The 24,733-nt window shown below is 50.1% G+C and overlaps 1 protein-coding gene across 5 annotated transcripts in view; it reads right to left on the reverse strand.

The window, feature by feature from the left end:
* Window positions 1–24,733, reverse strand: part of IQSEC3 (IQ motif and Sec7 domain ArfGEF 3) — a 114,266-nt gene that overhangs the window by 14,324 nt on the left and 75,209 nt on the right. For all 5 annotated transcript variants that reach the window (XR_006518539.2, XR_006518540.2, XR_011496944.1 and 2 more), the window contains exons 5-7: window positions 24,433–24,594; window positions 9,232–9,354; window positions 8,562–8,728 (exon numbers count right to left, since the gene is read on the reverse strand). Coding sequence is in view for 2 of the 5 variants with exons in the window: in XM_044756444.2 (XP_044612379.1) it covers window positions 8,562–8,728; window positions 9,232–9,354; window positions 24,433–24,594 (452 nt within the window). In the remaining 3 variants the exon portion in view is untranslated. The remainder of the gene's footprint in view (window positions 1–8,561; window positions 8,729–9,231; window positions 9,355–24,432; window positions 24,595–24,733) is intronic.

Raw genomic sequence — 24,733 nt, forward strand, 5'->3', positions numbered from 1 at the left:
CTCCACCCAGCTCCTGCTCCACAGTAACGATAAAACTCTGGCAACAAAAAATACAAGCAGGAAATACACCAATGAAAACGAACTTCTTTAGGCAATAAAAAAATTCATAATAATAAAAAACTTCAGAGGCAATAAAAAAATTTCTTCTTTCCACTTTTTCTAAATATTTCTTTAATAACTATATGCTTCTTTCTCAAGAGGGAAAAATTAAACATAAAGCAACTTTGGCAAGTGTCCTCAAAGGAGTTTTCCTAACTACTGAGAGGATGTTACACCTGCCATGAGCAGCTCTCTGGATGGACCCTGTTTCTTCCACATCTGATCTTGGGCAGATGAGCCATGTGGCAGCCCTGAGGTCTGGGGCAAGAAACAGCACGGTAAAGACTGAACAACTGGAGGCTGACAGTTAAAGATGGCAGGCTGCATGCACACCTCTGAATACCCTGGTAAAAGGAATTTTTTAAAAAGGCATCCAGGATTGGTGGTTACCAGGGGAAAGGGGGGGTGGGGCACGGGCACAAAGGGTGAAGTGGTGCACCTACAACATGACTAACAATAATGTACAACTGAAATTTCATAAGGTTGTAAACTATCATAATCTTAATAAAAAGTTAAAAAAAAAAAAGGCATCCAAGAGTGACGTCAGTATCATAGTGGAGTGAGCTTGCCCAGGACTCTCTCCCCTCCAACATACAACAAAAAGGAGCAACCATATTCCAACAGAAAATATCCTATAGCACAGGAATCCTCGGAGAGTCATGGCAGCCAAACAATAGAGGGCAGAGAGGCTGGAGCCCCCCTCGGAGGAGCTGGAACTGGGTAAGAGAAAACTTCACTCCCTCCCCTAAAGACTGTGGTCACTGCCACAGGAGGATCTGTGAGGGAAGGAGTGGGGTAGGGGTCAGGCATCCTTGGGATCACCCAGGACTCCCTAGGGCCCTTGCAGCCTAGAGGGAAGCCCTATAACCGGGTGAAAGCTTTCATGCAGGGTGACCTCATCAAGCCAAGACCCCAGGACACCAGATAGCAAGAGCTGATTGGGAAACCCGGGTCCATGTGCAAGAGAAAGTGCACCCCCCCACACACACACCGTGCCATCTTGGCTGAAGGTGGAGGGCTCAGAATACGTGGCTCTTGACCCTCACCCAGTGGCGACAGGCTGTAACTGCAACTGAATAATATCACAATGAGAAAACCCTGTTCTTCCAGCATCAGGCAGTTCATCAAAACTCCAGACCAGGGGCCAGCCCCATGGCCGAGTGGTTAAGTTCATGGGCTCGGCTTTGGCAGCCCAGGGTTTTGCTGGTTCGGATCCTGGGTGCAGACATGGCACCACTCATCAGGCCACATTGAGGCAGTGTTCCACATGCCACAACTAGAAGGACCCACAACTAAAATATACAACCATGTACCAGGGGGCTTTGGGGAGAAAAAAGCAGAAAAAAAAAGATTGGCAACAGTTGTAAGCTCAGGTGCCAATCTTTAAAAAAAACAAAAAACCAAAAAACTCCAGACCAGAGAGAAAACAATAAATATCCAGAATTCTGTCCTGAGGACTCAGAAATAAGTAAACTAAATGATGATGAATTCAGAATAGCTATCGTCAAAAAACTCAATGAGGTAAAAGAGAATATAGAGAAACAATTTAACGAGTTCAGGAGCTACTTCACAAAAGAGATTGAAGCTATAAAGAAGAATCAATCAGAAATACTAGAGATGAAAGATACAATGGAAGAGATAAAACAAAATACGGATTTCCTGAATGCCCGTGTAGACACCATAGAGGAGCAAATCAGCATAATCGAAGATAGACATGTTGAATTGCTCCAGACAGAGAAGGAAAGAAAACTGAGACGAAAAAGAAATGAAGAAAGTCTCCAAGAAATATCTGACTCAATGAGGAAATGCAGCATAAGCATTATAGGCATCCAAGAAGGTGAAGAGAAGGAGAACGGAGCAGAAAGCAGGCTCAACGAAATAATAGCAGAGAACTTCCAAAATTTAGGGAATGAGAGGGAAATGTGTGTGGAGGAAGATTTCAGATCTCCTAGATTTGTCAATGTAAAAAGACCTACTGCAAGGCATATAGTAGTGAAACTGGCAAAAATGAATGACAAAGAAAGAATACTCAGGGCAGCAAGGCAGAAGAAAATAACCTACAAAACCCTCTATCAGACTTTCAGTGGATTTCTCTACAGAAACCTTACAAGCTAGGAGAGATTGGAATGATATAGTCAAAACTTTAAAAGATAAAAATCTTCAGCCAAGAATACGCTATCCAGCAAAAATATCCTTCAGATATGAGGGAGAAATTAAATCTTTCCCAGATAAACGAAAGCTAAGGGACTTCATAGCCACAAGACCTCCCCACACAAGAAATCCTCAAGAAGGCTGTCATACCTGAAAAAAGAAAAAAGGGAGAAAAGGTTAACAAAACACAGAGTAGGGAGACAAATAGACAGAAGCAGAATAAGATAGCAAATACTCAACTATAGCATTAGGCAAAAGGGAAGGAAAACATCAAAAACAAAGACAATCTTGTCACTTTAACCATAAACTCACAGCACAAGTTGGAATAAGATATGAGAATAATAACTTAGGAGGGACGGAGGAAAGGGACTGAATCAGTTTAGACTAAGGAAATAAGAGGCCATCAGAAAATGGACTATGTTATGCACGAGATTCTGAATACAAACTTCAGGGTAGCCACTAAACTAAAAAGCAGAACAGAGACACAAAAGTAAACAAGGAAAAAACAAAGAAACACAGCATAAAAAAACTGTAGAATTCAATGGGTAGACTAAAACACACAGGACGAGAAACAAAGGAAATGCAGGAAAACCAGAAAACGAGTGATATAATGACAGCATTAAGCCCTCATACATCAATAATCACCCTAAACATAAATGGATTGAATTCTCCAATAAAAAGACACAGAGTGGGAAGGTGGATTGAAGAACAAGATCCAACAATTTGTTGTGTCCAGGAAACACATCTCACCTCCAATGACAAACACAGGCTCAGAATGAAGGGGTAGAAGACAATACTCCAAGCTAATGGCGAACAAAAGAAAGCAGGTGTCACAATACTTATATCAGACAAAGGAGACTTCAAGATAAGGCAGGTAAAGAGAGACACAGAGGGTCAATATAAAATGATCAAAGGGACACTACATCAAGAAGAAATAACACTTATAAATATCTATGCACCCAACACAGGAGCACCAAAGTTCATAAAGCAACTAATAACAAACCTAAAAGAAGATATTAAAAATAACACAATAATATTAGGGGACCTCAACACCCCACTGACATCAATGGACTGATCATCCAAACAAGGAAACAGTGGAATTAAATGGAAAGCTAAAACAGTTGGACTTAATAGACATATATAGAACACTCCATCCAAAAACAGCAGAATACACATTCTTCTCAAGTGTGCATGGAACATTTTCAAGGATAGACCATATGTTGGGAAACAAGGAAAACCTCTATAAATTTTAAAAAATTGAAATAATAACAAGCATCTTCTCCGATCATAATGCTATAAAGCTAGAAATTAATTATAAGAAAAAAGCTGAGAAAGGGACAAAGATGTGGAGACTAAACAATATGCTATTGAATAAGCAATGGATCATTGACGAAATTAAAGAAGAAGTCAAAAAATATCTGGAGACAAATGAAAATGATAACATGCCATACCAACTCATATGGGATGCAGCAAAAGCTGTATTAAGAGAGAAATTCATCGCAATACAGGCACACCTTAACAAACAAGAAAAATCCCAAATAAGCAATCTCAAATTACACCTAACTGAATTAGAGAAAGAAGAACAAATAAAGCCCAAAGTCAGCAGAAGGAGAGAAATAATAAAAATCAGAGCAGAAATAAATGCTATTGAAACAAAAAAGGCAGTAGAAAGCATCAATGAAACAAAGAGCTGGTTCTTTGAGAAGCTAAATAAAATTGACAAACCTCTAGCCAGACCTACAAAGAAAAAAAGAGAGAAAGCTCAAATAAACAAAATCAAAAATGAAAGAGGAGAAATAACAACAGACTCCACAGAAAAACAATGGACTATAAGAGAAAACTATGAAAAACTATATGCCAACAAAATGGATAACCTAGAGGAAATGGATAAATTTTTAGACTCTTACAACCTCCCAAAGCTAAGTCAAGAAGAAGCAGACAATCTGAACAGACCAATCACAAGGAAAGAGATTGAAACAGCAATCAAAAGCATCCCAAAGAATAAAACCCTAGGACCAGACGGCTTTCCTGGGGAATTCTACCAAACTTTCAGAGAAGATTTAATACCTATCCTTTTCAAGCTATTGCAAAAAATTAGGGAGAACGGAACACTTCCTAACATATTCTATGAGGCCAACATCACGCTGATACCAAAGCCTGACAAGGACAGCATGAAAAAGGAGAACTACAGGCCAATATCACTGATGAACATAGATGCAAAAATTCTCAACAAAATTTTGGCAACCCGAATACAGCAATTCATCAAAAGGATCATACATCATGATCAAGTGGGATTCATACCAGGGACACAGGGATGGTTCAACATCCACAAATCAATCAACGTGATACACCACATTAACAAACTGAGGAATAAAAACCACATGATCATCTCAATAGATGCAGAGAAAGCATTTGACAAGATCCAACAGCCACTTATGATAAAAACTCTGAACAAAATGGGCATAGAAGGGAACTACCTCAACATAATAAAGGCCATATATGACAAGCCCACAGCCAACATCATACTCAATGGGCAAAAACTGAGCGCCATCTCCCTGAAAACAGGAACGAGACAAGGATGCCCTCTATCACCGCTCTTATTCAACATAGTACTGGAGGTTTTGGCCAGAGCAATTAGGCAAGAGAAAGGAATAAAAGGAATCCAAATAGGGAGTGAAGAAGTGAAACTCTTGCTGTTTGCAGACGACCTGATCTTATATATAGAAAACCCCAACGAATCCATTGGGAAACTTTTAGAAGTAATCAACAACTACAGCAAAGTTGCAGGGTATAAAATCAACTTACATTAATCAGTAGCATTTCTATACTCTAATAATGAACTAACAGAAAAAGAACTCAAGGACAAAATACCATTCACAATTGCAACAAACAGAATAAATTACCTTGGGGTAAATTTAACCAAGGAAGTGAAAGACCTATACAACGATAACTACAAGACTTTCCTGAAAGAAGTTGATGACGACATAAAGAGATGGAAAGACATTCCATGCACATGGATTGGAAGAATAAACATAGTTAAAATGTCCATACTACTTAAAACAATCTACAGATTCAATGCAATCCCAATCAGAATCCCAATGACATTCTTTACAGAAATAGAACAAAGAATCCTAAAATTCATATGAGGCAACAAAAGACCCCGAATGCTAAAGCGATCTTGAGAAAAAAGAACAAAGCTGGAGGCATCACAATTCCTGACTTCACAACATACTACAAAGCTACAGTAATCAAAACAGCATGGTACTGGTACAAAAACAGGTGCATAGATCAATGGAACAGAATTGAAAGCCCAGAAATAAAACCATACCTCTATGGATGGCTAATCTGCGACAAAAGAGCTGAGGGCATACAATGGAAAAAAGAAAGTCTCTTCAACATATGGTGCTGGGAAAACTGGAAAGCCACATGTAAAAGAATGAAAATTGACCATTCTTTTTCACCATTCACAAAAATAAACTCAAAATGGATCAAAGACCTAAAAGTAAGACCTGAAACCATAAGGCTTCTAGAAGAAAATATAGGCAGTGCACTCTTTGACCTCAGTATCAAAAGGATCTTTTTGGACACCATGTCTTCTCAGACAAGGGAAACAACAGAAAGAATAAACAAATGGGATTTCATCAGACTAAGGAGCTTCTTCAAGGCAAGGGAAAACAGGATTGAAACAAAAAAACAACCCACGAACTGGGAAAAAATATTTGCAAGTCATATATCCTACAAAGGGTTAATCTCCATAATATATAAAGAACTCACACAACTCAACAACAAAAAAATCAAATAATCCAATCAAAAAATGGGCAGGAGACATGAACAGACATTTCTCCAAAGAAGATATACAGATGGCCAATAGGCACATGAAAAGATGCTCATTATCACTGATCATCAGGGAAATGCAAATCAAAACTACACTAAGATATCACCTTATACATGTTAGAATGGCAAAAATAACCAAAACTAAAAGTAACAAATGTTGGAGAGGATGTGGAGAAAAAGGAACCCTCATACACTGTTGGTGGGAATGCAAACTGGTGCAGCCACTATGGAAAACAGTATAGAGATTTCTCAAAAAATTAAAAATAGAAATACCATATGACCCAGCCATCCCACTACTTGATATCTATCCAAAGAACTTGAAATCAGCAATTCCAAAAGTCCCATGCACCCCTATGTTCATTGCAGCATTATTCACAATAGCCAAGACGTGGAAGCAACCTAAGTGCCCATCAGCTGATGAGTGGATAAAGAAGATCTGGCATATATATACAATGGAATACTACTCAGCCATAAAAAAGGATACAATCGTCCCATTCACAACAACATGGATGGACTTTGAGGGTATTACGTTAAGTGAAATAAGACAGATATAAGACAGAATATAATAATAATAATAAGACAGAGAAAGACAATCTCTGTATGACTCCACTCATATGTGAAAGTTAAACATGTAGACAAAGAGAACAGATTAGTGGCTACCAGGGGAAAGGGAGGGGGAGGGTGGGGCATGGGCACAAAGAGTGAAGGGGTGCATCTCCAACATGACTGACAAACAATAATGTACAACTGAAATTTCACAAGGTTGTAAACTATCATAATCTCAATAAAAAGTTAAAAAAAAGAGGCATCCACCCACAAAGACAGAGAACAGGGGAAGAGGCAGGGGCATCACGGGGCCTGGACAGTGGATGAATGAGTGGCCAGATTTGTAAACCTGAGAAAGTGGAAACCAAAGCCAGCAGAGAGGTTAGAAGCCACTCAACACACCACAGAACCACCAGAGGGCTCTGGAATTGGCGGAACCCCTGAAAGTGCAGGTGAGGGAGGGCTGCAAACAGGAAAATTGGGTGCAAGTTGGTTAAGAAGCAGTTAGACTTCCCTGTCCCTTCCTCCACTCCCAGTCTTCTGACGTAGGGTTAACCCTCTGGGAGGGATGAACCAGGAACTCTGGGCTGGGGGCCTCCAAGCCCAGCCAAGGTCAGGAGCCTGTGTTGAATACTGGGGGGTGAAGTTGATGTCTGTATTAGGAAACTGCCTCAACTCCATCTCCCGCAAAGATCTCAGAACATTGGCAGCCAGACTCATGTGCTCTGGGCAACAGATTGGACATCTCTACTGGGGAATCAACCGGCACAAGAGAAAATATCTAAAGATACTGCAGTAGGGTCCCCCAGTGAAACAGCTCAACTAAACCACACTATGAGCAAGCCCACCAGTCAATAGCCCCCAGCCCTGCTCACAGAACTCTTCACCAGCCTTTTAGTGGCTCACTCTTAAATATGAATGGACAACCAAGTTTCATCAACTACACATAGAAAGTTTCTAATGTGAAAAAGTATGGGAAAAACAGAAAAAGGGACCCAGAATAAACAGCAGCAAGCAGGGAGAAACTGAAACAAACAAGTAAAACATATCATCAGTATCTTCAGGAATATATAAGAAGATATTGTCTTTACAAAAAAGAATAAAATACTATAACAAAAAACTTATTGAAAATGAAAAATATGACAGCAGAAATTAAAAATTTAGTAGGAGACTTGAAAGATAAAGTTCAGGGACATCTTTAAGAAAGTCAAACAGAATAGAAAAATAAGCAGAAGCATATTATTTAGAGATATGGAAGAAACACAATAAACAGCACAAAAAAAAAAAAAGGGAAGTGGTTGCCTCTGAGGAAGGAGAGTGGGACGGGGTAGGGACTAATTATTTTGTGGTAAGCCTTGTAGAATTATTTGACGTTATTAAATTACGTGCATGTATAACTTTCATTTTTTAAATGCTAAAAAAGAAAAAACTCAATTGAGCACATACCATACCGTGCCAGTTTTGTTCTGATATGTGCCAGTAGGCGCACTATATCAACTAGAAAAGGGCTTGGCTAGCAAATGCCATAAAGTTACCTGCAAGGTTATAGGGACCCAGGACCTCAAAGCCCTGTTCCTGGCTCTTCCCACAGAAGTCATGAAGACAGAAGGGCTGGTACACCCAGGCACCAGCTATGGTGCCAGGGCCTAGAAGTCAACCAATGGAGGACATTCCATGGCGGGTAACAAGCATTGACCAAGGGCCCACGACGCTTGGTGTAGGGCAGTGGCAGTGGCTCCTGCAAACTCCCCAGATGCCTGGCATGCAAGCAATTTTCCCAGGCTGCTATGTGTGACCAGGCCCAGAGGGCAGTGTCCAGTGCCCTTGGCTACTGGGGTGACAGTCTCCAATTGGGGCTCAGACTCAGAGAATGGACCCTGGACACACTTGGCCTGAGCAGTGGCCTCGCCCTTCTTGCCCCCAGCCCTCACCTCGCAGATTTCGGATGAAGTCCTCCAGCATCATCTTCCGGTCCGGCTTAATGTTGGGGCTGTACATGTCGGTGTTGAGGAGGATGACGGCAAAGGCGAGGATGAAGATGGTGTCAGGGTTGTGGAACTGCTGCACCACCTCGGGGTTGCACATGCAGTAGCGCTGGCTGTGGGGGGACACAGAGCAGGATGCTGAAGCCCCTCGCCACCCTCCCGGAGCTCCAGCTATGGGGGGCTATAGGGGAGATATCTGATTCTCTGAGGGCTTTAGTTTCCCCCTCACCCTGTTGATCATCCGCCCCATGACCTGTTCCTCTCCCCCACTGAGGGGAGGGGCAGGTGTCACACGCCCCCGGATCTGCCAGGTTCCAGCCTTGCACAGAGGCGTGCCGATGGCGATGAGTGAGGTGTGTGTGTGTCCACCTGGAGGGCCCGCGGCTGCTCTAGCTCAGAGCTTGAGGGGTTCTGTTCCTTTTCTTCCTTCCCTCCTTTCCATCCAGCCCACTCCTCCTGCCTCACCAGGAGGGCTCCTCCCCAGCCTCTGACTGGCCCCCACCATCTCCTGTCCCCCAGGCTCTCAGTAGCTGTGCTTCCCCACGCCCCTCCCCCGTACCCCAGGCATGTGTTTTGAGGGGTGTGAGGGCAGTGGGGTTGGGGAAGGGGGTCCCACCTGAAGGCCTCTATGAGCCGCTCCACCTTCTGGGCTTCCCCCTGCACACGGATATGTGCCTGGAACTTGCGCAGGGCCTCGTCCAGCTCCATACCGGAGAAGTCCATCTCGTCCACCACGCAGCTGAGGGCAGGCGGGGAGGAGGGGCTGTGAGGAGCGGTCGGCTCCCCAAACCTCCCTCCACCCACTAGAGCTGAGGAGTAAGGTGTGGCCCACCCGCCAGCTGGAACACCCCACCTGGGGGGTGGGGAGGGACTGTGGTCTGTGACCAACCAGGAGGGGGCAGGCGCGGGCTTCCCAGGTCTCCCTCTCAGAACCCAGGGCCATGGCTTTCTCAGCCTGACCCAACAGCCTGCGAGGCAGACGGCCGACTGTGGCCTCCATTTCACAGCTAAGAGGCCCAGGGAGCTTAGCTGGTGGGCTGAGATCACAGAGCTGGGAGCAGGCTGGATGAGACCATCCTTCTCCAAATCTCAAGTCCTTTCCTTTCAACCTCAGAGCGTCTCAGAGTCAAAGGTTTAAAGAATAAATTTCATTCAGTATTCTTTCGAAGACCCGTTAGGAGCCGGTGTGTCTCCCTGTTTCCCAGCCCTGGTCCAGCGGGTTCCCGGGGCTGCAGTTTCCTCCCACAGCATGTGTCGTCCCCCCCCCCCCCCCCCCCCCGCATCCCCCATGCCCATTCTGCCTCAGGCCAGCTGGGAAAGGAGCAAGCTGGTCCTGACCCGGGAGCCCCCAGCTCTCAGGGGAGGTTGTGGTGGGAAGGCTGTGGCCTCTGAAGAGTCAGTGACAAACTGGCTGAACACAGGATGGGACAGTGTGACAGACAGTCAGATTCTGGCCTAGGCTGACCACTGAATTTTGTGTGATGTTGGGTCAGATACTCGCCTCTTGGAGCCCCAGTTTCTTCTTCTGAGAAGGGAGAAGGTCAGAGTCCTGCTCTGGGCCCTTCCACCTCTGAAATGCCACCTCCAGCACTGGAGAATTTGCCTCTGAATGTCCCCCTTCGGTGTGTGGGGGCAGGAGGAGGTGGGAGATACGTGCCTGTCACCTCCACTAGGCAGTCTCATTCCTCTGGCTTGGCCTGCTTCTGGGGGGCCCCTCCCTTCCAAAGGGTCTGGGGCCAGGACTATCCCAGTCCCCACCTCATCCTTTCTTACCCTCCTCTGGGGTGCCCTGTCTCCAGGGCCATGAGCAGTGAGGTAGGAATCTAGGCCCAACAAAGCAGCAGACCTGACGTCCCCCGAGAATTGTGGAAGCTGATCACAAGGGCCCTTAGACGTGGCTCATACATGCCAACACGGCTCTCGGCTGATTCCTCGGCTTTCTGCACCCACGGTCTGTGCTCATCTCCTCTCTCGTGCCGTTCTATACCCAGCCTCACACTGCCTGCTGAGGGTGAGCAGCCCCTCTCTCCCCAACAGGGGCACAACCCTGGGCCTCAATGGCCTGTTCACTGCCTGTCTCCCCCGCCACGGAGGGTGCCCTGTGCTCAGAGATGTGAGGCCAGAGTGCGGCCCAGCACGCTGAGGGGTGCAGGAGACATTTGCCAAGTGACTGCACGAGGGGAGGGATGAGGTCTGAGCAGGACCCACTTCCTCCTTGATCCTGGCTCCTCTGCCAGGCCTGCTGCCTAGCAGTCTCAGAGATCCTGACTCAAACCTGGCTCTGCTGTCAACTTTAGGAAAAAGCAAGGGGAGGTGCCACGTGGTATCGCCCGGGGCCGGGGAGTCCGTGGGCTCTGCCTCCCTCACACCAAGGGGGGAGCTTCACTGGGCTCTCCTAGAGAGGGAAGGGCTGGAAGGGTTCTCCCCCCACCCCCACCAAGGGCAGGGTGATGGCCATCTCCAGGCTGGGAGCCCATCCTTGGTCCAGCCTTCTCTCAGGCTCGTCTGCCTGGACAGTGAGTGGTGAGGGGGTGGGGCCGGGAGGTGCAGGCTAGAATTTAGCCCAAGTATGAGAACTGGCACGTCAGTATCTGGGCATCTGAGATGGACAGCTGGGTGGTAGAGGTCTCCCGGTCCAGCCTGATTTCTTGGCAGCTCTTGTCACCTCCACTCTGAGCTCTCCCCAGCTGGAACATGAACTCTGACGGCAGCATCATGGGACCCACATCTGTGTATTTCCCAGCCCAGCCCAGTCAGGAGCTACAAATCGAGCATGATTGAGCTACAGAGGGATGCTGTCCGGAGGAGGTGAACCAGCGCTAAGCAGCAAGGGACCTGGGAGCTCAAGCCAGGGAGATGAGGGGAGCGAGGAGGAGACAGACGTGGAGACAGTGAGAGACACAGAGGATACAGAGAGCCAAGTGAGACAGACAGAGAGACCAAGGAGAGAGAGAGACAGAGGGAGAGAAAGAGACAAGGAGGCAAAGAAAGGAAAAGAGAAAGACAGAGCAACAAAAAGGAGGAGAGAGAGATAGACAACAAGAGAAAAACAGAGACAAGGGAGAAAGAGAGAGAGAGAGAGAGACGGCATGGGGGACGGGAAAAGACAGAAGGACATGAGGGGGAGAAAGCCCACAGACTGGATGGGAGGGCCCAGGCACGGAGCACAGAGGCAGCCACACCGCACACTCTCACCCTAGGGACCCCCTATTTTGTAAGGCCAAGGGGGAGAGCAATGGGCCCCAGCCTGGCCAACCTTGACCCAGGGGCCTTGCTTCCTAGTGAACCCCAGAATGGCCTGTGATCCCTGGTCTGGCGTCCACTGTCCCCAGGACTCGCCCCTATTGGTTCATCTACCTGCCTCCCACCTGGCCCCTGCCATCTTCCTGCGGGCCCCTGAACCCTGAGGTCCTGGCACCCAGTGTCCCTCCCAGAGCCTCGGTGCATGGACCCTCTGCCCCAGAGCTCTGGACCAGGTGCACCCCACGATGAGGGGAGTGGGTGCCAGGAGGCAGCAGCAGGAGGCGGTGGAGTGGCAGGCACAGGGTAGGATTTGCTCAGCCGAGCACGATGGCCTAGTTTCCAGCCCTTCAAGCAGGTGACACACAGCCCGCTTACTTGCTTCTGGCTGCAGCTAAAAGCTCCAGTAATGAGCCGGGAGCCCGAGTCAAGGACCGGGGCAGGAGATGCAGTCAGGTGGAAACGCCAGCTCACAGAATGGGGAGCGCTGACTAAATCAATGATGGCCACAGGAGCGGGAAGACTTCAGGGAGGAACTGAGCCTGTGGCTCAAGTCTCCACATCCCTCATCTTTGAGGACCCCACGAAAGAGTTTCGAGGCAGCTCATTAAAATGTAGATCCCTGATCCTCACCCCAGATCTACCAACTGGGACATGTGCAGGCAAGGCCTGGGAATCATCATTCTTCACAAGCTCTCCAGGAGATTCTTAAAGGTTGAAAACCAGTGGCTGAGCTGAGTGCAGGAATAGGAGGGGATCGGCTCACGTGGAGACTTTTAAAACATGAATCCAGCAACTCCTAAGCCACCAGGGCAGCAGTTATTGGGGCACATCTGTCCCTGCCTGGCTCTCAGGGGCTGCTTTCGTGGTAGAGGTGGTCAGGGAGGGAGGGAGGGAGATGCCGTCCCCGTGACACATACACATATTTCCTGCCTTCCTCCCTGCAATTTCCACCATAGGGCATCAGTGTTTGATGGGCAGGTAATGTCCTGGGGTTCTCAGATCCTAGGGAAAAAATCTCAACCTCTTCTGCAAAACACCCGAGCGGGAAGGGAAGAAGCTGTGTTGAGCAGTGGAAAGGCGCTATTACTCCCCAGGAGACAAATCACTTTTCGGAGATGGGGGCTGGGCCAGGCGACCTCTCGGGACTCCCAAGCCTCTGACATTCTTGGACAGGAACTCAGAAGCAGAGAGGTCCACAGCCAGCCCTGAAGGGGCTGCAGATGCTCCCAGCCGGCAGGAGACCGCCGTCACTTCTGGCTGGCTTTGGAATACAGCTCCTGATGACAGACTGCTCCTCCCCACTCCTCCCAGAGAACCACCACGTGCAGCCCTGGTGGGGCCTGTGCCTCTGGGGCAGGTGGCTGGGCTGAGGCTGCGCTTTCTACCCATAAGCCTACTCCAGGGACCCTCACCTCGGGGGCTCCGTCGCCCTAGCATCACGCACATTCCCTGCCCCCTCCCCACTGCATGATTCTTTTTCACTCCCTAAGTATAAGCATCAGTCTGCACTTTGACCTCTTCTATCTCTCTCCTCTTCTCCCACCCTTTCTCATTGCTTCTCTTATTTTGCAGTACCTACTAGCACTTACAATCTCTCCCTCCCCATCCTTCTTTGCCACCCTGGAATCCTTGTGGGGAGCAGATTGTTGAGAGTTTTCCAAACCTATCCTGCTGCCTCTACCCAGGATGGCCAACAGCCACCTCTCCTCTTTCATCATCTTTCAGGTGAAAACATCACATGTTTCTGGGGACGGTCTTTTCCGGTGTATAACCTCCCCACTTTACAGAAGGCAAAACTGAGACCACAAAGGGGCTTGCCCCATGCTCCCACGACTAGGAAGAGAGCAGGCTTTCGGCTTCCCGGTTTTGTGAGGCCTCTTCCCATGGTTGGGCCCTCCCCACTTCACAGGGGGTCCTAACAGCAGCGGGAGAAGCTCCCTCTGCACTCGCATTTACTGAGTACTGTTCTTCGCGCTTCACTAAGTGCCCAATGACCTAATCTTCTCAATCCTGTGCGATATTAACCATTATCCTGTTATTTTTTATTTCCTATGAGAAAGCTGAAGCTCACACAAGAGCTGGCCCTGCAGGGGGACTGCACACATCGCATCCTTCCGGGCCTCTCCTGGGCCGGGCAAGCTGCCCTCCCCGCTCGGTGGCCGGTGCTAATGTGTCTCTCCCTGGGGGCTGCTGGCTCACCCAGATGCCTCATGGGAGCCTGTGAGGGGCTGGGGGGACAAATGGACACAGTCATGGAGTCCGGTGTGAGGAGCCACCTCACTGTCAGCAGTCAGCACAAGGCTGTGCGGCCACCTGCAGCTTCAGAGCTGGCCTGGGCACACAGCCCACAGCAGGGACCAGACCCCTGACCTCCCACCTCCCCTTCTCTGATGCTTTCTTTCTCGTTTCCCTTCCTTCCTACAAACATGCATTGAGTGCCTCCTGTGTGCACTGTGCTGTGCTAGGGACCTGGTATAAGTGGCAAACAACACAAACACAGACCCTGTTCTTGGGAGAGACACGAACACCAAACACAGAGTCAGAAATAGTTATTTCATCGTAATTATGATGAGTCCTATGTAGATGAAGGACGGAGTTCCCTGAGAGGACAAAGGAGATGTACTTTATGTTGGTGCATTCGGAAAGGCCTCTGTGGGGACACGACATCTGAGCTGAGACCTGAAAGACGAGTAGGAGCTGATCAAGGGAAGAGGAGAGTCGGGGAGAGCTTTCACGCAGAGGCGGGAAGCATATGCCAAGACCCTGTGGTCGGAAAAAGCTTTCAAGAAAGGGTGGACAAGGCTGTAACACAGAGAATAACTGGGAGAACTGAGAATGGCCGGCTATGGGCCTAGGGAGGTGGGCAGGAGCTTGATCAGTCAGAGCTCTGTGGGTCACAGGAAAGATTCTGTGGGGGACAAAAGGAGGGTATGATCAGAGGACTGATACGATCCAGTTTGTTTTAAGAAGATGTCCCTGGCTGTTGGGCAGAGAATGAATGGAAAAGGGGCGCAGGGAACAAGAATGAAGCAGGGGGCCTAGGTGGGATGCTACTGCAGAGGGCCAAGTTAGAGATGACGGGGCTTGGGCTAAGATGGAAGCAGTGGAAACAAATCAAATGGACGATCTGAGATACATCTTACAGAAGAAGGGATGGGCCTAGGTGATGGAGGGCATGTGGGAAGCGAGGAAACAAGGGGCCAATGATGAGTCTCAGAGCTCTGGCATGAGCACTGGGGGCCTGGTGGTATTATTTTTTAAGAGGAGACCATGATGGGGTGGACACAGATGCTGGAGCAGAGATCGAGACTTCAGTTTCAGACACATTAAGTTTGAGATGTCTTTTCATATACTATCAAGTTTTCCCTCTACTAAATCATTCGCATTGGCATCTAAATTCTCCCTTTTCTATTTTATAAGTTAAAATCCTGCCTTGACCCTTCTTTGCTCTCTGGTCACTACTATCCCTTTTCTCTACTCCCCCTCGGAGCCAAACTTCTGAAGGCACCCCTATCATGGTGTCTCCACTTCCTCGATCCCATTCGCTTTTCAACCCGCTCCAGCCAAGCATCTACCTCCAGGATTCCATTAAAACTTCTCTCATCATGGCCACCCCTGGCTGCCATGTTGCCAAGTCCAACGGCACCAACTTCTGTCCTCACCTTGCCAGCCTCTTGGCAGCCTTGACATGGTTAATCACCCCCTTCTCGAAACTCCCTCTCTTGCATCCACCACACCACCCTCCCCTAGGTTGACTCTTTCCTCTCTGGAGGTGCCTCTCCTCCAGCTCAGGCCTCCTCCTCCACCTGACCTCTAACTTAGGGCTGGCTGCTAGGCCCTCTTATCCCTCTTAACAACCTCTCTCTAGGTGGCCACACCCATTCCAACGGCTCTAAATGCCGCCTGCATGCTGACAACTCTTAAGTGTTCATCTCTTGCGATGAGTTCACCTTTGTTATTTTATTATTAGTACTAACCAGTAAATTTTCCTTTTGGTTGACCTATATTGTCTATAAAAGACTGCATAAGTGAGTGAGTAACGGTGCTGCTGAGGGGAGAGGGCCCCTGGAAATGGTCAGCTCTACGCGTGGGACTGGAACTTGCCCAGCCGCTTCTGAGCTCTGCCTGTTGAGATCCTCTGGGCGTTCTGGTCCGGGCGTCAGTCCCTGGCAGTATTCACATGACCACAGGTTGTGCTCACATCTCTTGCAGGGAAGTCCGGTTGCATATATTTTATGTTTTACCTAGTAGTTAAGTTTTAACTTGTTCACAGTAAATATCTGACAATGTCTGGTTTGAGGAATTCTTCAGATGAATTGTCCCCAAACCCAGCATCTCCCTCCTCCCCCAAACTGAAAACATAGGGCTGTTTATCTGGTATAATTTGCACAGATTACTCCAGTGGGTCTGAAGCACAAACATACTCATATGCAGAGACTGAGTGTTCTGAGTTCTCAGCAGCTCAGGAGGCTGTCCACCGCGATCTGGCCACCTCTGTTCTCCTCCCACCCATCACCAGGCCCTGTTGCCTCTCCATGCCTCTGGGCTCCAACCACTGCTACCCTCCCCGCAGCCACTGCTGAGGTTTAGGGCTGCATCAATTCTTGCCACCACGTGACTGCAATAGCCTCTTAACCAGCCTCCCTGCCTCCAAGCCATCTTCCAGAACAATGCTTCCAGGGCACCCATTTGGTTCTGCCACTCACTCCTCTGCTTACATTTTTTCAAGGGCTTCTTCCCACAGCCCTAGTAGGGAACCCGAGGTCCTCAGCAAAGCAGACAGGGCCTTGCTAGCTCCCCAGCTTCTCCTGCCCCTCCGGCATGCTGGCTCCACTCCCGCACCCTCGCCATCAAGCCTCTACCTTTTGCACATGCTGTCCTTCCTTCCTGCCTCCCAACCCCAACCTTACAGGTCTCTGTTTATCTAGGAGTCTCTCTAGGAGTCTTCGTCGGCCTCTGCTGCACCCTGGACACGCCTTCTGTCTACCACTGCATTTGCCTCCTGGGTCATGACATTTCCCTGACTATCTCCCCCAAGCCACGCGCTCCTTCAGGACAGAGGCGGTTCTTTTAATCTCTGCATCCCTGACCTATATATGAATTCAAGAAACATTCGCAGGATGAATGAGTGAGTCACAGACCAGCTGAGTGAATGACGGGGCCTGGAGCCCCTGCTCAGCTGGGGAAGGAGCCCAGTGAAGCCCTGTCCCTCTGGAGACTCTGCACGGTGGGCCAGGATTGCTGGGCCTGCTTTGCCAAGATAATGAGGAGCTGAGCCCGAGACCTGGACACAGCCGTCAGGGAAACAAGCCCATGGATTCCACACCTGGACAGCAGGCAGTGTGGCATGCACAGGCTTCCCTCCTCCTTTGGCTGTGTATGCAGGCGTGTGAGAGATAAGAACCGGGCAAACCCACGCCGATTAGCCTGCTTCCAGCCGAGCCTGCCTGGACCTGCTCAAGCGCCGCTGATGGGCAAGCAATCACGAGTGGGAGCTTCTGCTTGACGCCCCCTCTTTCCTGTGTGTTTCTGTGGGGGCTGGGGCATGTACTTCACAGGGCTGGGTAAGTGTAAGCACAGATGTTCCCTGCACCTGTATAAACAGGGACAATATCGCATAAAGTTGCTTGTTAACACTTATCTGTGTATGGAATCAGTTTGCATTGCGGGGAAATGAAGCGTTAGACTTGACTGTGATCAAAATGAATTTCCATCATCTCAACCTTTTTTTAATGATAGCAAAACACTGTCTGGCAGACAAAGGACTTGGTTGGGAGCTGGAAATAAGTAACGACAGCAGCAGAGATCTTTAACTGGCTGGGAGAGACAGCAGGAAGGCCAAGCGCAGGCCCAGGCTGAGCAGAGGTGCGTGAGCTGCAGACCCGGGACTCCGGCTCCAGGAGGAGACTGAGCCCAGGTTTCGGGATTAGGATGGAAAATGAAACCGCCCACCGTCACGGGATGTAGGAACCCTGGTTTTATTTCTGCAGTTCTTGGCTCATACAATTGAATTAAAAATACCGCCATCCGTCAGAGAGTTATTTTTATTAGTCAGAACTTATAACATGCCCAACAAAGGTCATGGCTTTTTGGAAATGTGCAATGTGGCTAAGAAAACAGAGCAAGAGGAAGCTGATGCAGGAGGACCTGCCAGTGCTCCTGGTGACGATAAGGGGACAAAAGAAAATCTCGTTTGAGGGGGCCTCAGAAGGGATGGCTGCCAGCCACACCTTGAGGACTCAGGAACCAAAAGAACCTCGTTTAAACTACCTAAGCAAATGAGAAGTCAGTGCGGATGCCTGAGGTGATTTTCCTTCTGCTGGGCCTGGCAGCATCCCTGTTAGCCAGTGGTTCTCGAACTTGAGCGAGCATCAGAATTGCCTGGCAGGCTCATTAACACACACATCGCTGAGCCCGCCCCAGAGTTTCGGATTCAGTGGTCTTGGGTGGAGTCTGAGAGCTGACATTGCTAACAAGTTTCTAGGTGCCGTTGCTGCTGCTGTTCCGGGGACTACACTTTGAGGACCACCACTCTGTGCCAGTAACAGTGGGCAGAATGGGAAGAAGCCAGGCCTTTGACATCAGATACCCCTGGGTTTGAATCTTGTTTCCAACATTTAGCTGTTCAGTCAAGTCACTTAGTCTCTCTGTGCCTCACTTTCCCCATCTATAGAATGGAGCTAACACCTATAACATCTAATGGGCAGGTGGTTATGAGTTTCAAGAGACAATGTATGTAAGGTTCCTAGTATATGACAGAGCTTAGTAAATGATGGCCAAGGCTGAGCGGACATGCCAGATGAGTAAGTGGATTCGGAGTTCCCTCTGGCATAGGTAGTAAGACCCCTTCCTCATTGCCAATGAACTCTGCCTGAAATTACATTGTTAGATGTTTGTCTCCAGTGACCCTTTAAAATATACGCATATCAGACAGAGGAAACGGAATCTGGCTCAGCTCCCTTGAGATTTATGAATCAGTTTCTCAGCTCTGCTTTCTTCTCTGATGAGAGGGTGAGAGCACAGCAAATAAAGGTGAGTCAAGGGACGAAATAGTAGCTGGTTCTGTTCAATTTCTCAGCCACTGGCCAGGGGACCAGTCACATCTTCTCTCTGGGCTTCAGTTTCTGCCCGGGTGAAATGAGAGGGCTGGACTAGCTGACCATCCAAGGGGTCCCTCAGCACACGACTCACACCTGGGCTCTGACAGCACCAGGAAGGCATGCTGACCCCACTTCTCCTGGGGTGGAGTGCAGAGGCAGGATGGGGCAGGGGCAGGGGCTCAGGTTAGGGACCATTCTGCCTGGCTTCAGACCTCAACCACTGATCAGCTCTGTGACTGTGGGCAAGCCACCTACCCTCTCTGTTCCTCAGTTCCTTCATTTGGTACAGATTAACAGCACTCACCTACAGAGCTGCTGTGCACATGGAATGAGGTTTTGCATGTAAGGCTCTTGGAACAGTGCCTGCTGGCGCACAGTAAATGCTTGCTATATGTGAGCTGTCATTATTACAGTTCACGGCCTGCTCGCTCACAGACGGCCCTCCTAAAAAACCCCAGGAGAGCATAACTCCCAGGAAGCCCCTCTAAGAAGTCCCACTTCAAAGACTGCCCAGTCTCAGCCATACTTGAGTATCACACAGGGATTGAGAGAGATAGGGCCTGAGTAATCAGGAAGGGATCAGGTGGAAGGTCTGCTCATTTTTGTGTAAAAGCCCAATACATATGCTAATGTGACCAGGCCAAGGGGAGCTCCACTCTGAATTTGTTTACCCCACGTGTGGGGTCCCAAGATCTCCACATGCAGGAGTAAGTGGGTCTTAAACACTAATGTCTCTTTACTATTAAGAAGAATCTCTTGTCCATCAATGTGGGGGAGGAGGGGCAGCAGTGGTAGAGATGGGGGGAAGGGAACTGGAGAGTGAGGGGTCAAGGCCATAAAACCCAAAGATATCACTTTTAGAAGAGACCCCCTCCTTCTATTCCTCTGGGTGGTGGCAGTGTCAAGTTTGCAGAGCAGGGGGAATAACCCCAAAGTCTTCCATCCCTGCCTGCCCCAGGCCTCCTTCCACCCTCCTCCAGACCCATGAGGCCTGCTCTGCCCTTCCTTGTGGAATTCCTCAGGAATAAGGCAACTATTCTGAAGTTACACACAGCACAGTGGGCAGGACATTCTCAGATAATATCTTCCTAGTAATGAAAGGCCAGAGCCTTCCAGCCTGTTGAGTTTGACAGACAATCTGTCTTCATTTCTGAATGTCCCCTAAGAAGAACAAATCTGTTACACTCTGGCCAACACATTTCCATGGAAATAAAATAATGAAATCTGACTAAAATGTCAAACTCTAATATCTAACAAAGAATGGAGTAGACACGGTGAGAGAAGGAAGAGCCAGGAAACTTTCTTCTGGCAGCTCAACCCAAACGCTGCCCTTGGTGTATTTCCATGGAAATGACAGACACCCATGCCCTCCACATGCATGTGATTCACACCGGAAAAGATCACCCAGGCCAGAAGAGAGGCTGCTCAGAGCCCGCATGGAACATTCCCCCATCCGCTGGCCTTCAAACCTGCTGAAGCGAACATTTCAGAGAGGAAATAGAGCAGAGCCAAATTTCCCAGCCATGTGAAAACTGAGAGGGAGAAGCCTCCAGCCCTAAAGCATCTTAATCCTGGCTGCGTCTGGCTCCCGCTGCCGGCCCGCCACTGCCCTTTTCTCCCCAGCACCAGAGAAGGCTTCCTGGAGGACGAGATGGTCCCCGAGGGAGCTCCCCTTCCTTCCCTAGCAAGCCCCAGCAAGTTCTTGTCGTCTGAGGAGTAGATTCCATCTCAGACCAGACCTGAGGTGTTGTGGCGGAGGGGGCAGGTGCTTGTAATGCCTTGTGCTTTCAAGTGGGAAAGATAATAATAGAAATGGCTACCATTTTTAAAGAACTTAGTAAGCATCAGGCACTGAGTTAAGCACTTTATATGCACTTAAAAAATTAATTCATATGAGATAGGTACTATTATCCTCACTTGACAAATGAGGAAACTGAGGCTGGTTTCTCCCAAATAAAAAACCAAAATCCTTCCCAGGTAAACTCTGACATGGACACGGCCCTTTGAGCTCAGAATGCCTTCTGTCACTATTCGATAAAGCCTGGCTGAGTACATTGCTGTTGGAACATGTCTTCTAAGCACGTAGGACACAGAGGGATGGAGGGGTCAGCTTCTAAGAGTGCCGAGGACCTGATTCTGGAGGCAAATGTCACCGCACCGGTGATGCTCAGACATGGATCAGCAGCTGAGGCAGATTCTGCTCAGCCCCTCCTCCTTTCCTGTCCCCCACAGGCCCAAGGCCGGGGTGGGGAGCGCTGGGGGTCCTGCCCCTTCCCCTCCTAGAGCCTTTCAGCCTCTCCTCTTCCTGTCTGACTGCATCTTGAGCATGCTGTGGCTTAGGCTGTCTCAGTCTCCAAGGGGATGGGTGATTTATGTCCTTTTATTCAGCAAACAGCTTTGTATAGAATGGATGCGACTTGCTAAATGTCACTGGGCGGGGGCAGGGAAGCCGTGTAGAATCCCAATAAAGCCTGGAAGCCCTGGGCAAAATGGCACTAGGTGACTTTGTTATTGTGTGTTTTCTCTGGTGGGAGTGAGGAAGAGGCAGCAGCTCCTGAAAGGTTCCAGGATAGCTGCTTGAATGGCGGGAAGCGCCAGCACCCCAGCACCTGGCACTCTGCCCCTGCCTGCCTCTCCCTGCTTCTCGCCCTTCTCCTGGCACTGTGCAGGGGACAACAGGCGGTCAGCAGACGCAGACCTGGGGAGGAGCGCTCCTCCCTGTGGAGCTGTCAGCCTGCAGGGCTGAGTGTGCCCGGGCCTGAGAGCCCAGGGCCCGCCCGGCTGCAGAGTGAAGCACGAGGGACCTGGGCTCAGTCGGGGTCAGCCCTGCACCCAACCCTCCCCAAACCCTCAACGCCAGCTGCAGCCTCCTTGGCCCCTCACCTCCCTTTCCAGGCTCCTCTGATCTCTCCCTGCTCCTCCTGTCATTTCTCCCCTTTGACACCTGGGTCTATAAGTTTCCTGAGGCCATGAGCCATCCCTATTCCTCCCTGTGCAGGCCCCCCTACCCTGATCCCACATACATACATGGGATGCCCAGCTCAGCCCCATTCCCAACACATGGGAGACACTCAATGTTTGTTGAATGAATGATGAAGGGTCATCTTGTTCCCCCATGAACTCTGGCCCCCCAGCCCTGCCCTGGAGCCTGTGGGCTGCTCTGGCAGGATGACAACACATGGCATTGACGTTTAGGGCAAAGGATTCTGCATGATGCCAGTGTGCTACAAATGTACTAAGGAATGGGAAAGGTGGCAGATTCACAGGAGTTGGAGGGACCTTTGAGATCACACAGTCCAAGCCTCTTGCTTTATGGATGAGCCAACCCAGGCCTGGAGGAGAAGCGACTTGTCAAAGCAACATGGCATGTTGGGAGGAGAGCCAGGGTTCAGAGCTGGGCCCTCTCGCTCAGGTCCAGCCGTTTTCCTACCCCACTACACTGCCTCCTCCTCCCAAGCTGACCCGGGCCTCAGCGGCCAGCCCACTCCCCTCCCCAGCACAGGCTGGTCTCAATCTCCAGCCCGCACTCAGTCTCCCAGGGTGGAGGGCAATTAGCTTCCACTGTGCCGCTCAGCACAGCCTGGGCTGGGGAAACCACGAGTTCCCAGCACTCCAGGTCAACGTGGCCTGGCAGGTTAGAACTCCAGGCCAGGCCACACGGGGACTGTGGAAGGCAGAAGAGAACAGACAACAGACAGTCAGGGCCTATGAGTGAAGTGGTCATCCCTGCCCCAGAGCAGAGAGACAGAGCAGTGTCACCCAGGGTGGGGGGCAGCTGGGAAGAATGGAGTGGGAGGGCACAACCTCCACTCACCCTCCCAGAATGCGAAGGGACAACGGTAAAGGGAAATGCCAGAGGGTTGAGCCAGATGCAGAGGGAAACCTGCTCTTTCTCCCCTTCCTCTCATCTCCTCAGGGCGTCCCCTCAGGGCACCCCACATGGCAGGGGGCTGGTAAACAGAGAGGCGGTCAGGGGAGAGGGAGAGGAGAGGGAGGGCAAAGGAGACGAAAAGGAAACTGTGCATGTATCAGTTTACCCCCGTCTGCGAGGCACTCGGAGCATCTCAACCGCTAGCTCCAGGCGGGAGAGCAGACCACCCAAAGCCACCGAGAGTCAGAGGCAGGAACTGCGTTCTGCCGACCAAGGGCCATCCAGGGATCTCAAAGCCCTCAGAAGGGTCCAAGCCCCCGTTCTTCCGACTGTACTCATTAGACAGCTACCCTATCAGTGAATTTAGGAAGGTGACAGGCATTCCAGAGGGCAACTGGTCCACCCCTCATAATCCAGTCCCCACTCTACAGGCAAGCAAACAGGCCCAGAGAGCAGGGTTAGCACAGCACCAAGACTGCTCCATAAACAGAAACCAGACCTCTGAGCTCCCACTCCAGGGACGCTGACGACCTTTCCAGACAGGCCTGGTGACTCCCACGCTTCCAAACCCTTGGTCAGGAGCTCCCCGGCTCTCTGTAGCAGGCCCTTGCTGCTCCAGGGACAAGTACAAAAGGGAGAGGTTCTCCCAGGACCCCTGGGAAAACACTTCTGATGACTGTCCCCAAGGAGAAAGAGGGGAGAGAAGTAGGCGCCGCTCCCTACAGAATGGTGACTTCCCAGAAGGAAGTGAGCTCAGGGGGCCTCGTGGAAGAGACGAGCAACAGGGGAGTGGCAGGGGCCTGGAGCAGACTGCCAGGGCCCCACGGCCTCTTGGCCAGGGGAGGAGCGGCTCCAAGGCCCTGCTGTCAGCCCGGAGGAGAGCCGCCCCCTGCCCCACCAGTAGGAAGGGGCTCTCTCCAGTCCACCCTGACAAAGTCCAGCACCAGCAAATGCAGCCCCCTCATCCTCCACTCCCATCTATCGGACTTTAAAACATTCTTCTCTGATTGTTGTGATTTTGGCGGTCAATCTATCTTTATGGAATCATAATATTTTCTTGCTTTAACACCTGTCAGCCTAACCTTTTTTCGGCCTCACATTTGCTTCTACCATATGTAAAGAAGCTTGTGTGGGGAGCAGGCAGACCTGCAGGGGGACGGACTGGTGGCAGAGGGAGGGTGGGCTGAGGGCCGAGACGGCCCTAGCCGGACACAGCCCCCTTTTTCCAGGCTCGTTCCCTTGCCCGGAGGGTGGCAGAGGGAGGCCTTTCTGTCTCCTTCGACCATTTCTGCACCTCTGGTGGCTCCAAAGGAGCCCGGCGCAGAGCGCGCTCCTCGAACGAGTGACTTCGGAGAAGAAACAGAGGCCGGTCAAGACGCGGTGATTGGCTAAAGGCCACGCGGGCCTGGCTCCGGGCCAATCAGGAAGCTGCTGGCGCTCGAGCAAGGGTTTCTGGGAAATGGCCAATACGTCAGGGGCCTCGAGCCCTGCCCTGGCTGCTGCTTCTGCTGAGGTCCCGGGACCCTGAGGAGCCCCTGGGCAGGTGGGCGGGAAGGAGGGAGGGAGGAAGGGAGCCGGTGGGGGGGCGGGGGGGGGCACTCACTCCAGCACGTCGCGGTTGAACTGCTTCTTGCTGTTGCCCAGGAACTCTCCGATCATCTGCCGGCTGAGGCCCTTACGCTGGAGCAGGAAGTGGGCCACTCCGATGGGGGTGTCAGGGATGAAGCCGCGCGAGATCAGGAACTGGATGCCCTTGTCCGGGTTTCTGGAGGTGGGGCGGCAGGAGGAGGGGAGAGTGAGCCAAGGCTATCCGCGACTTCTTTGCTCCCTTTCTTCCAGCCAATGGAACCCATAAAAGTGCCTGGAGGTCTTTGTAAAGACTTTCCAGGAAATGGCAGGATTCC

The sequence above is a fragment of the Equus asinus genome, chromosome 22, assembly GCF_041296235.1.
Source record: "Equus asinus isolate D_3611 breed Donkey chromosome 22, EquAss-T2T_v2, whole genome shotgun sequence".
NCBI lineage: Eukaryota > Metazoa > Chordata > Mammalia > Perissodactyla > Equidae > Equus > Equus asinus.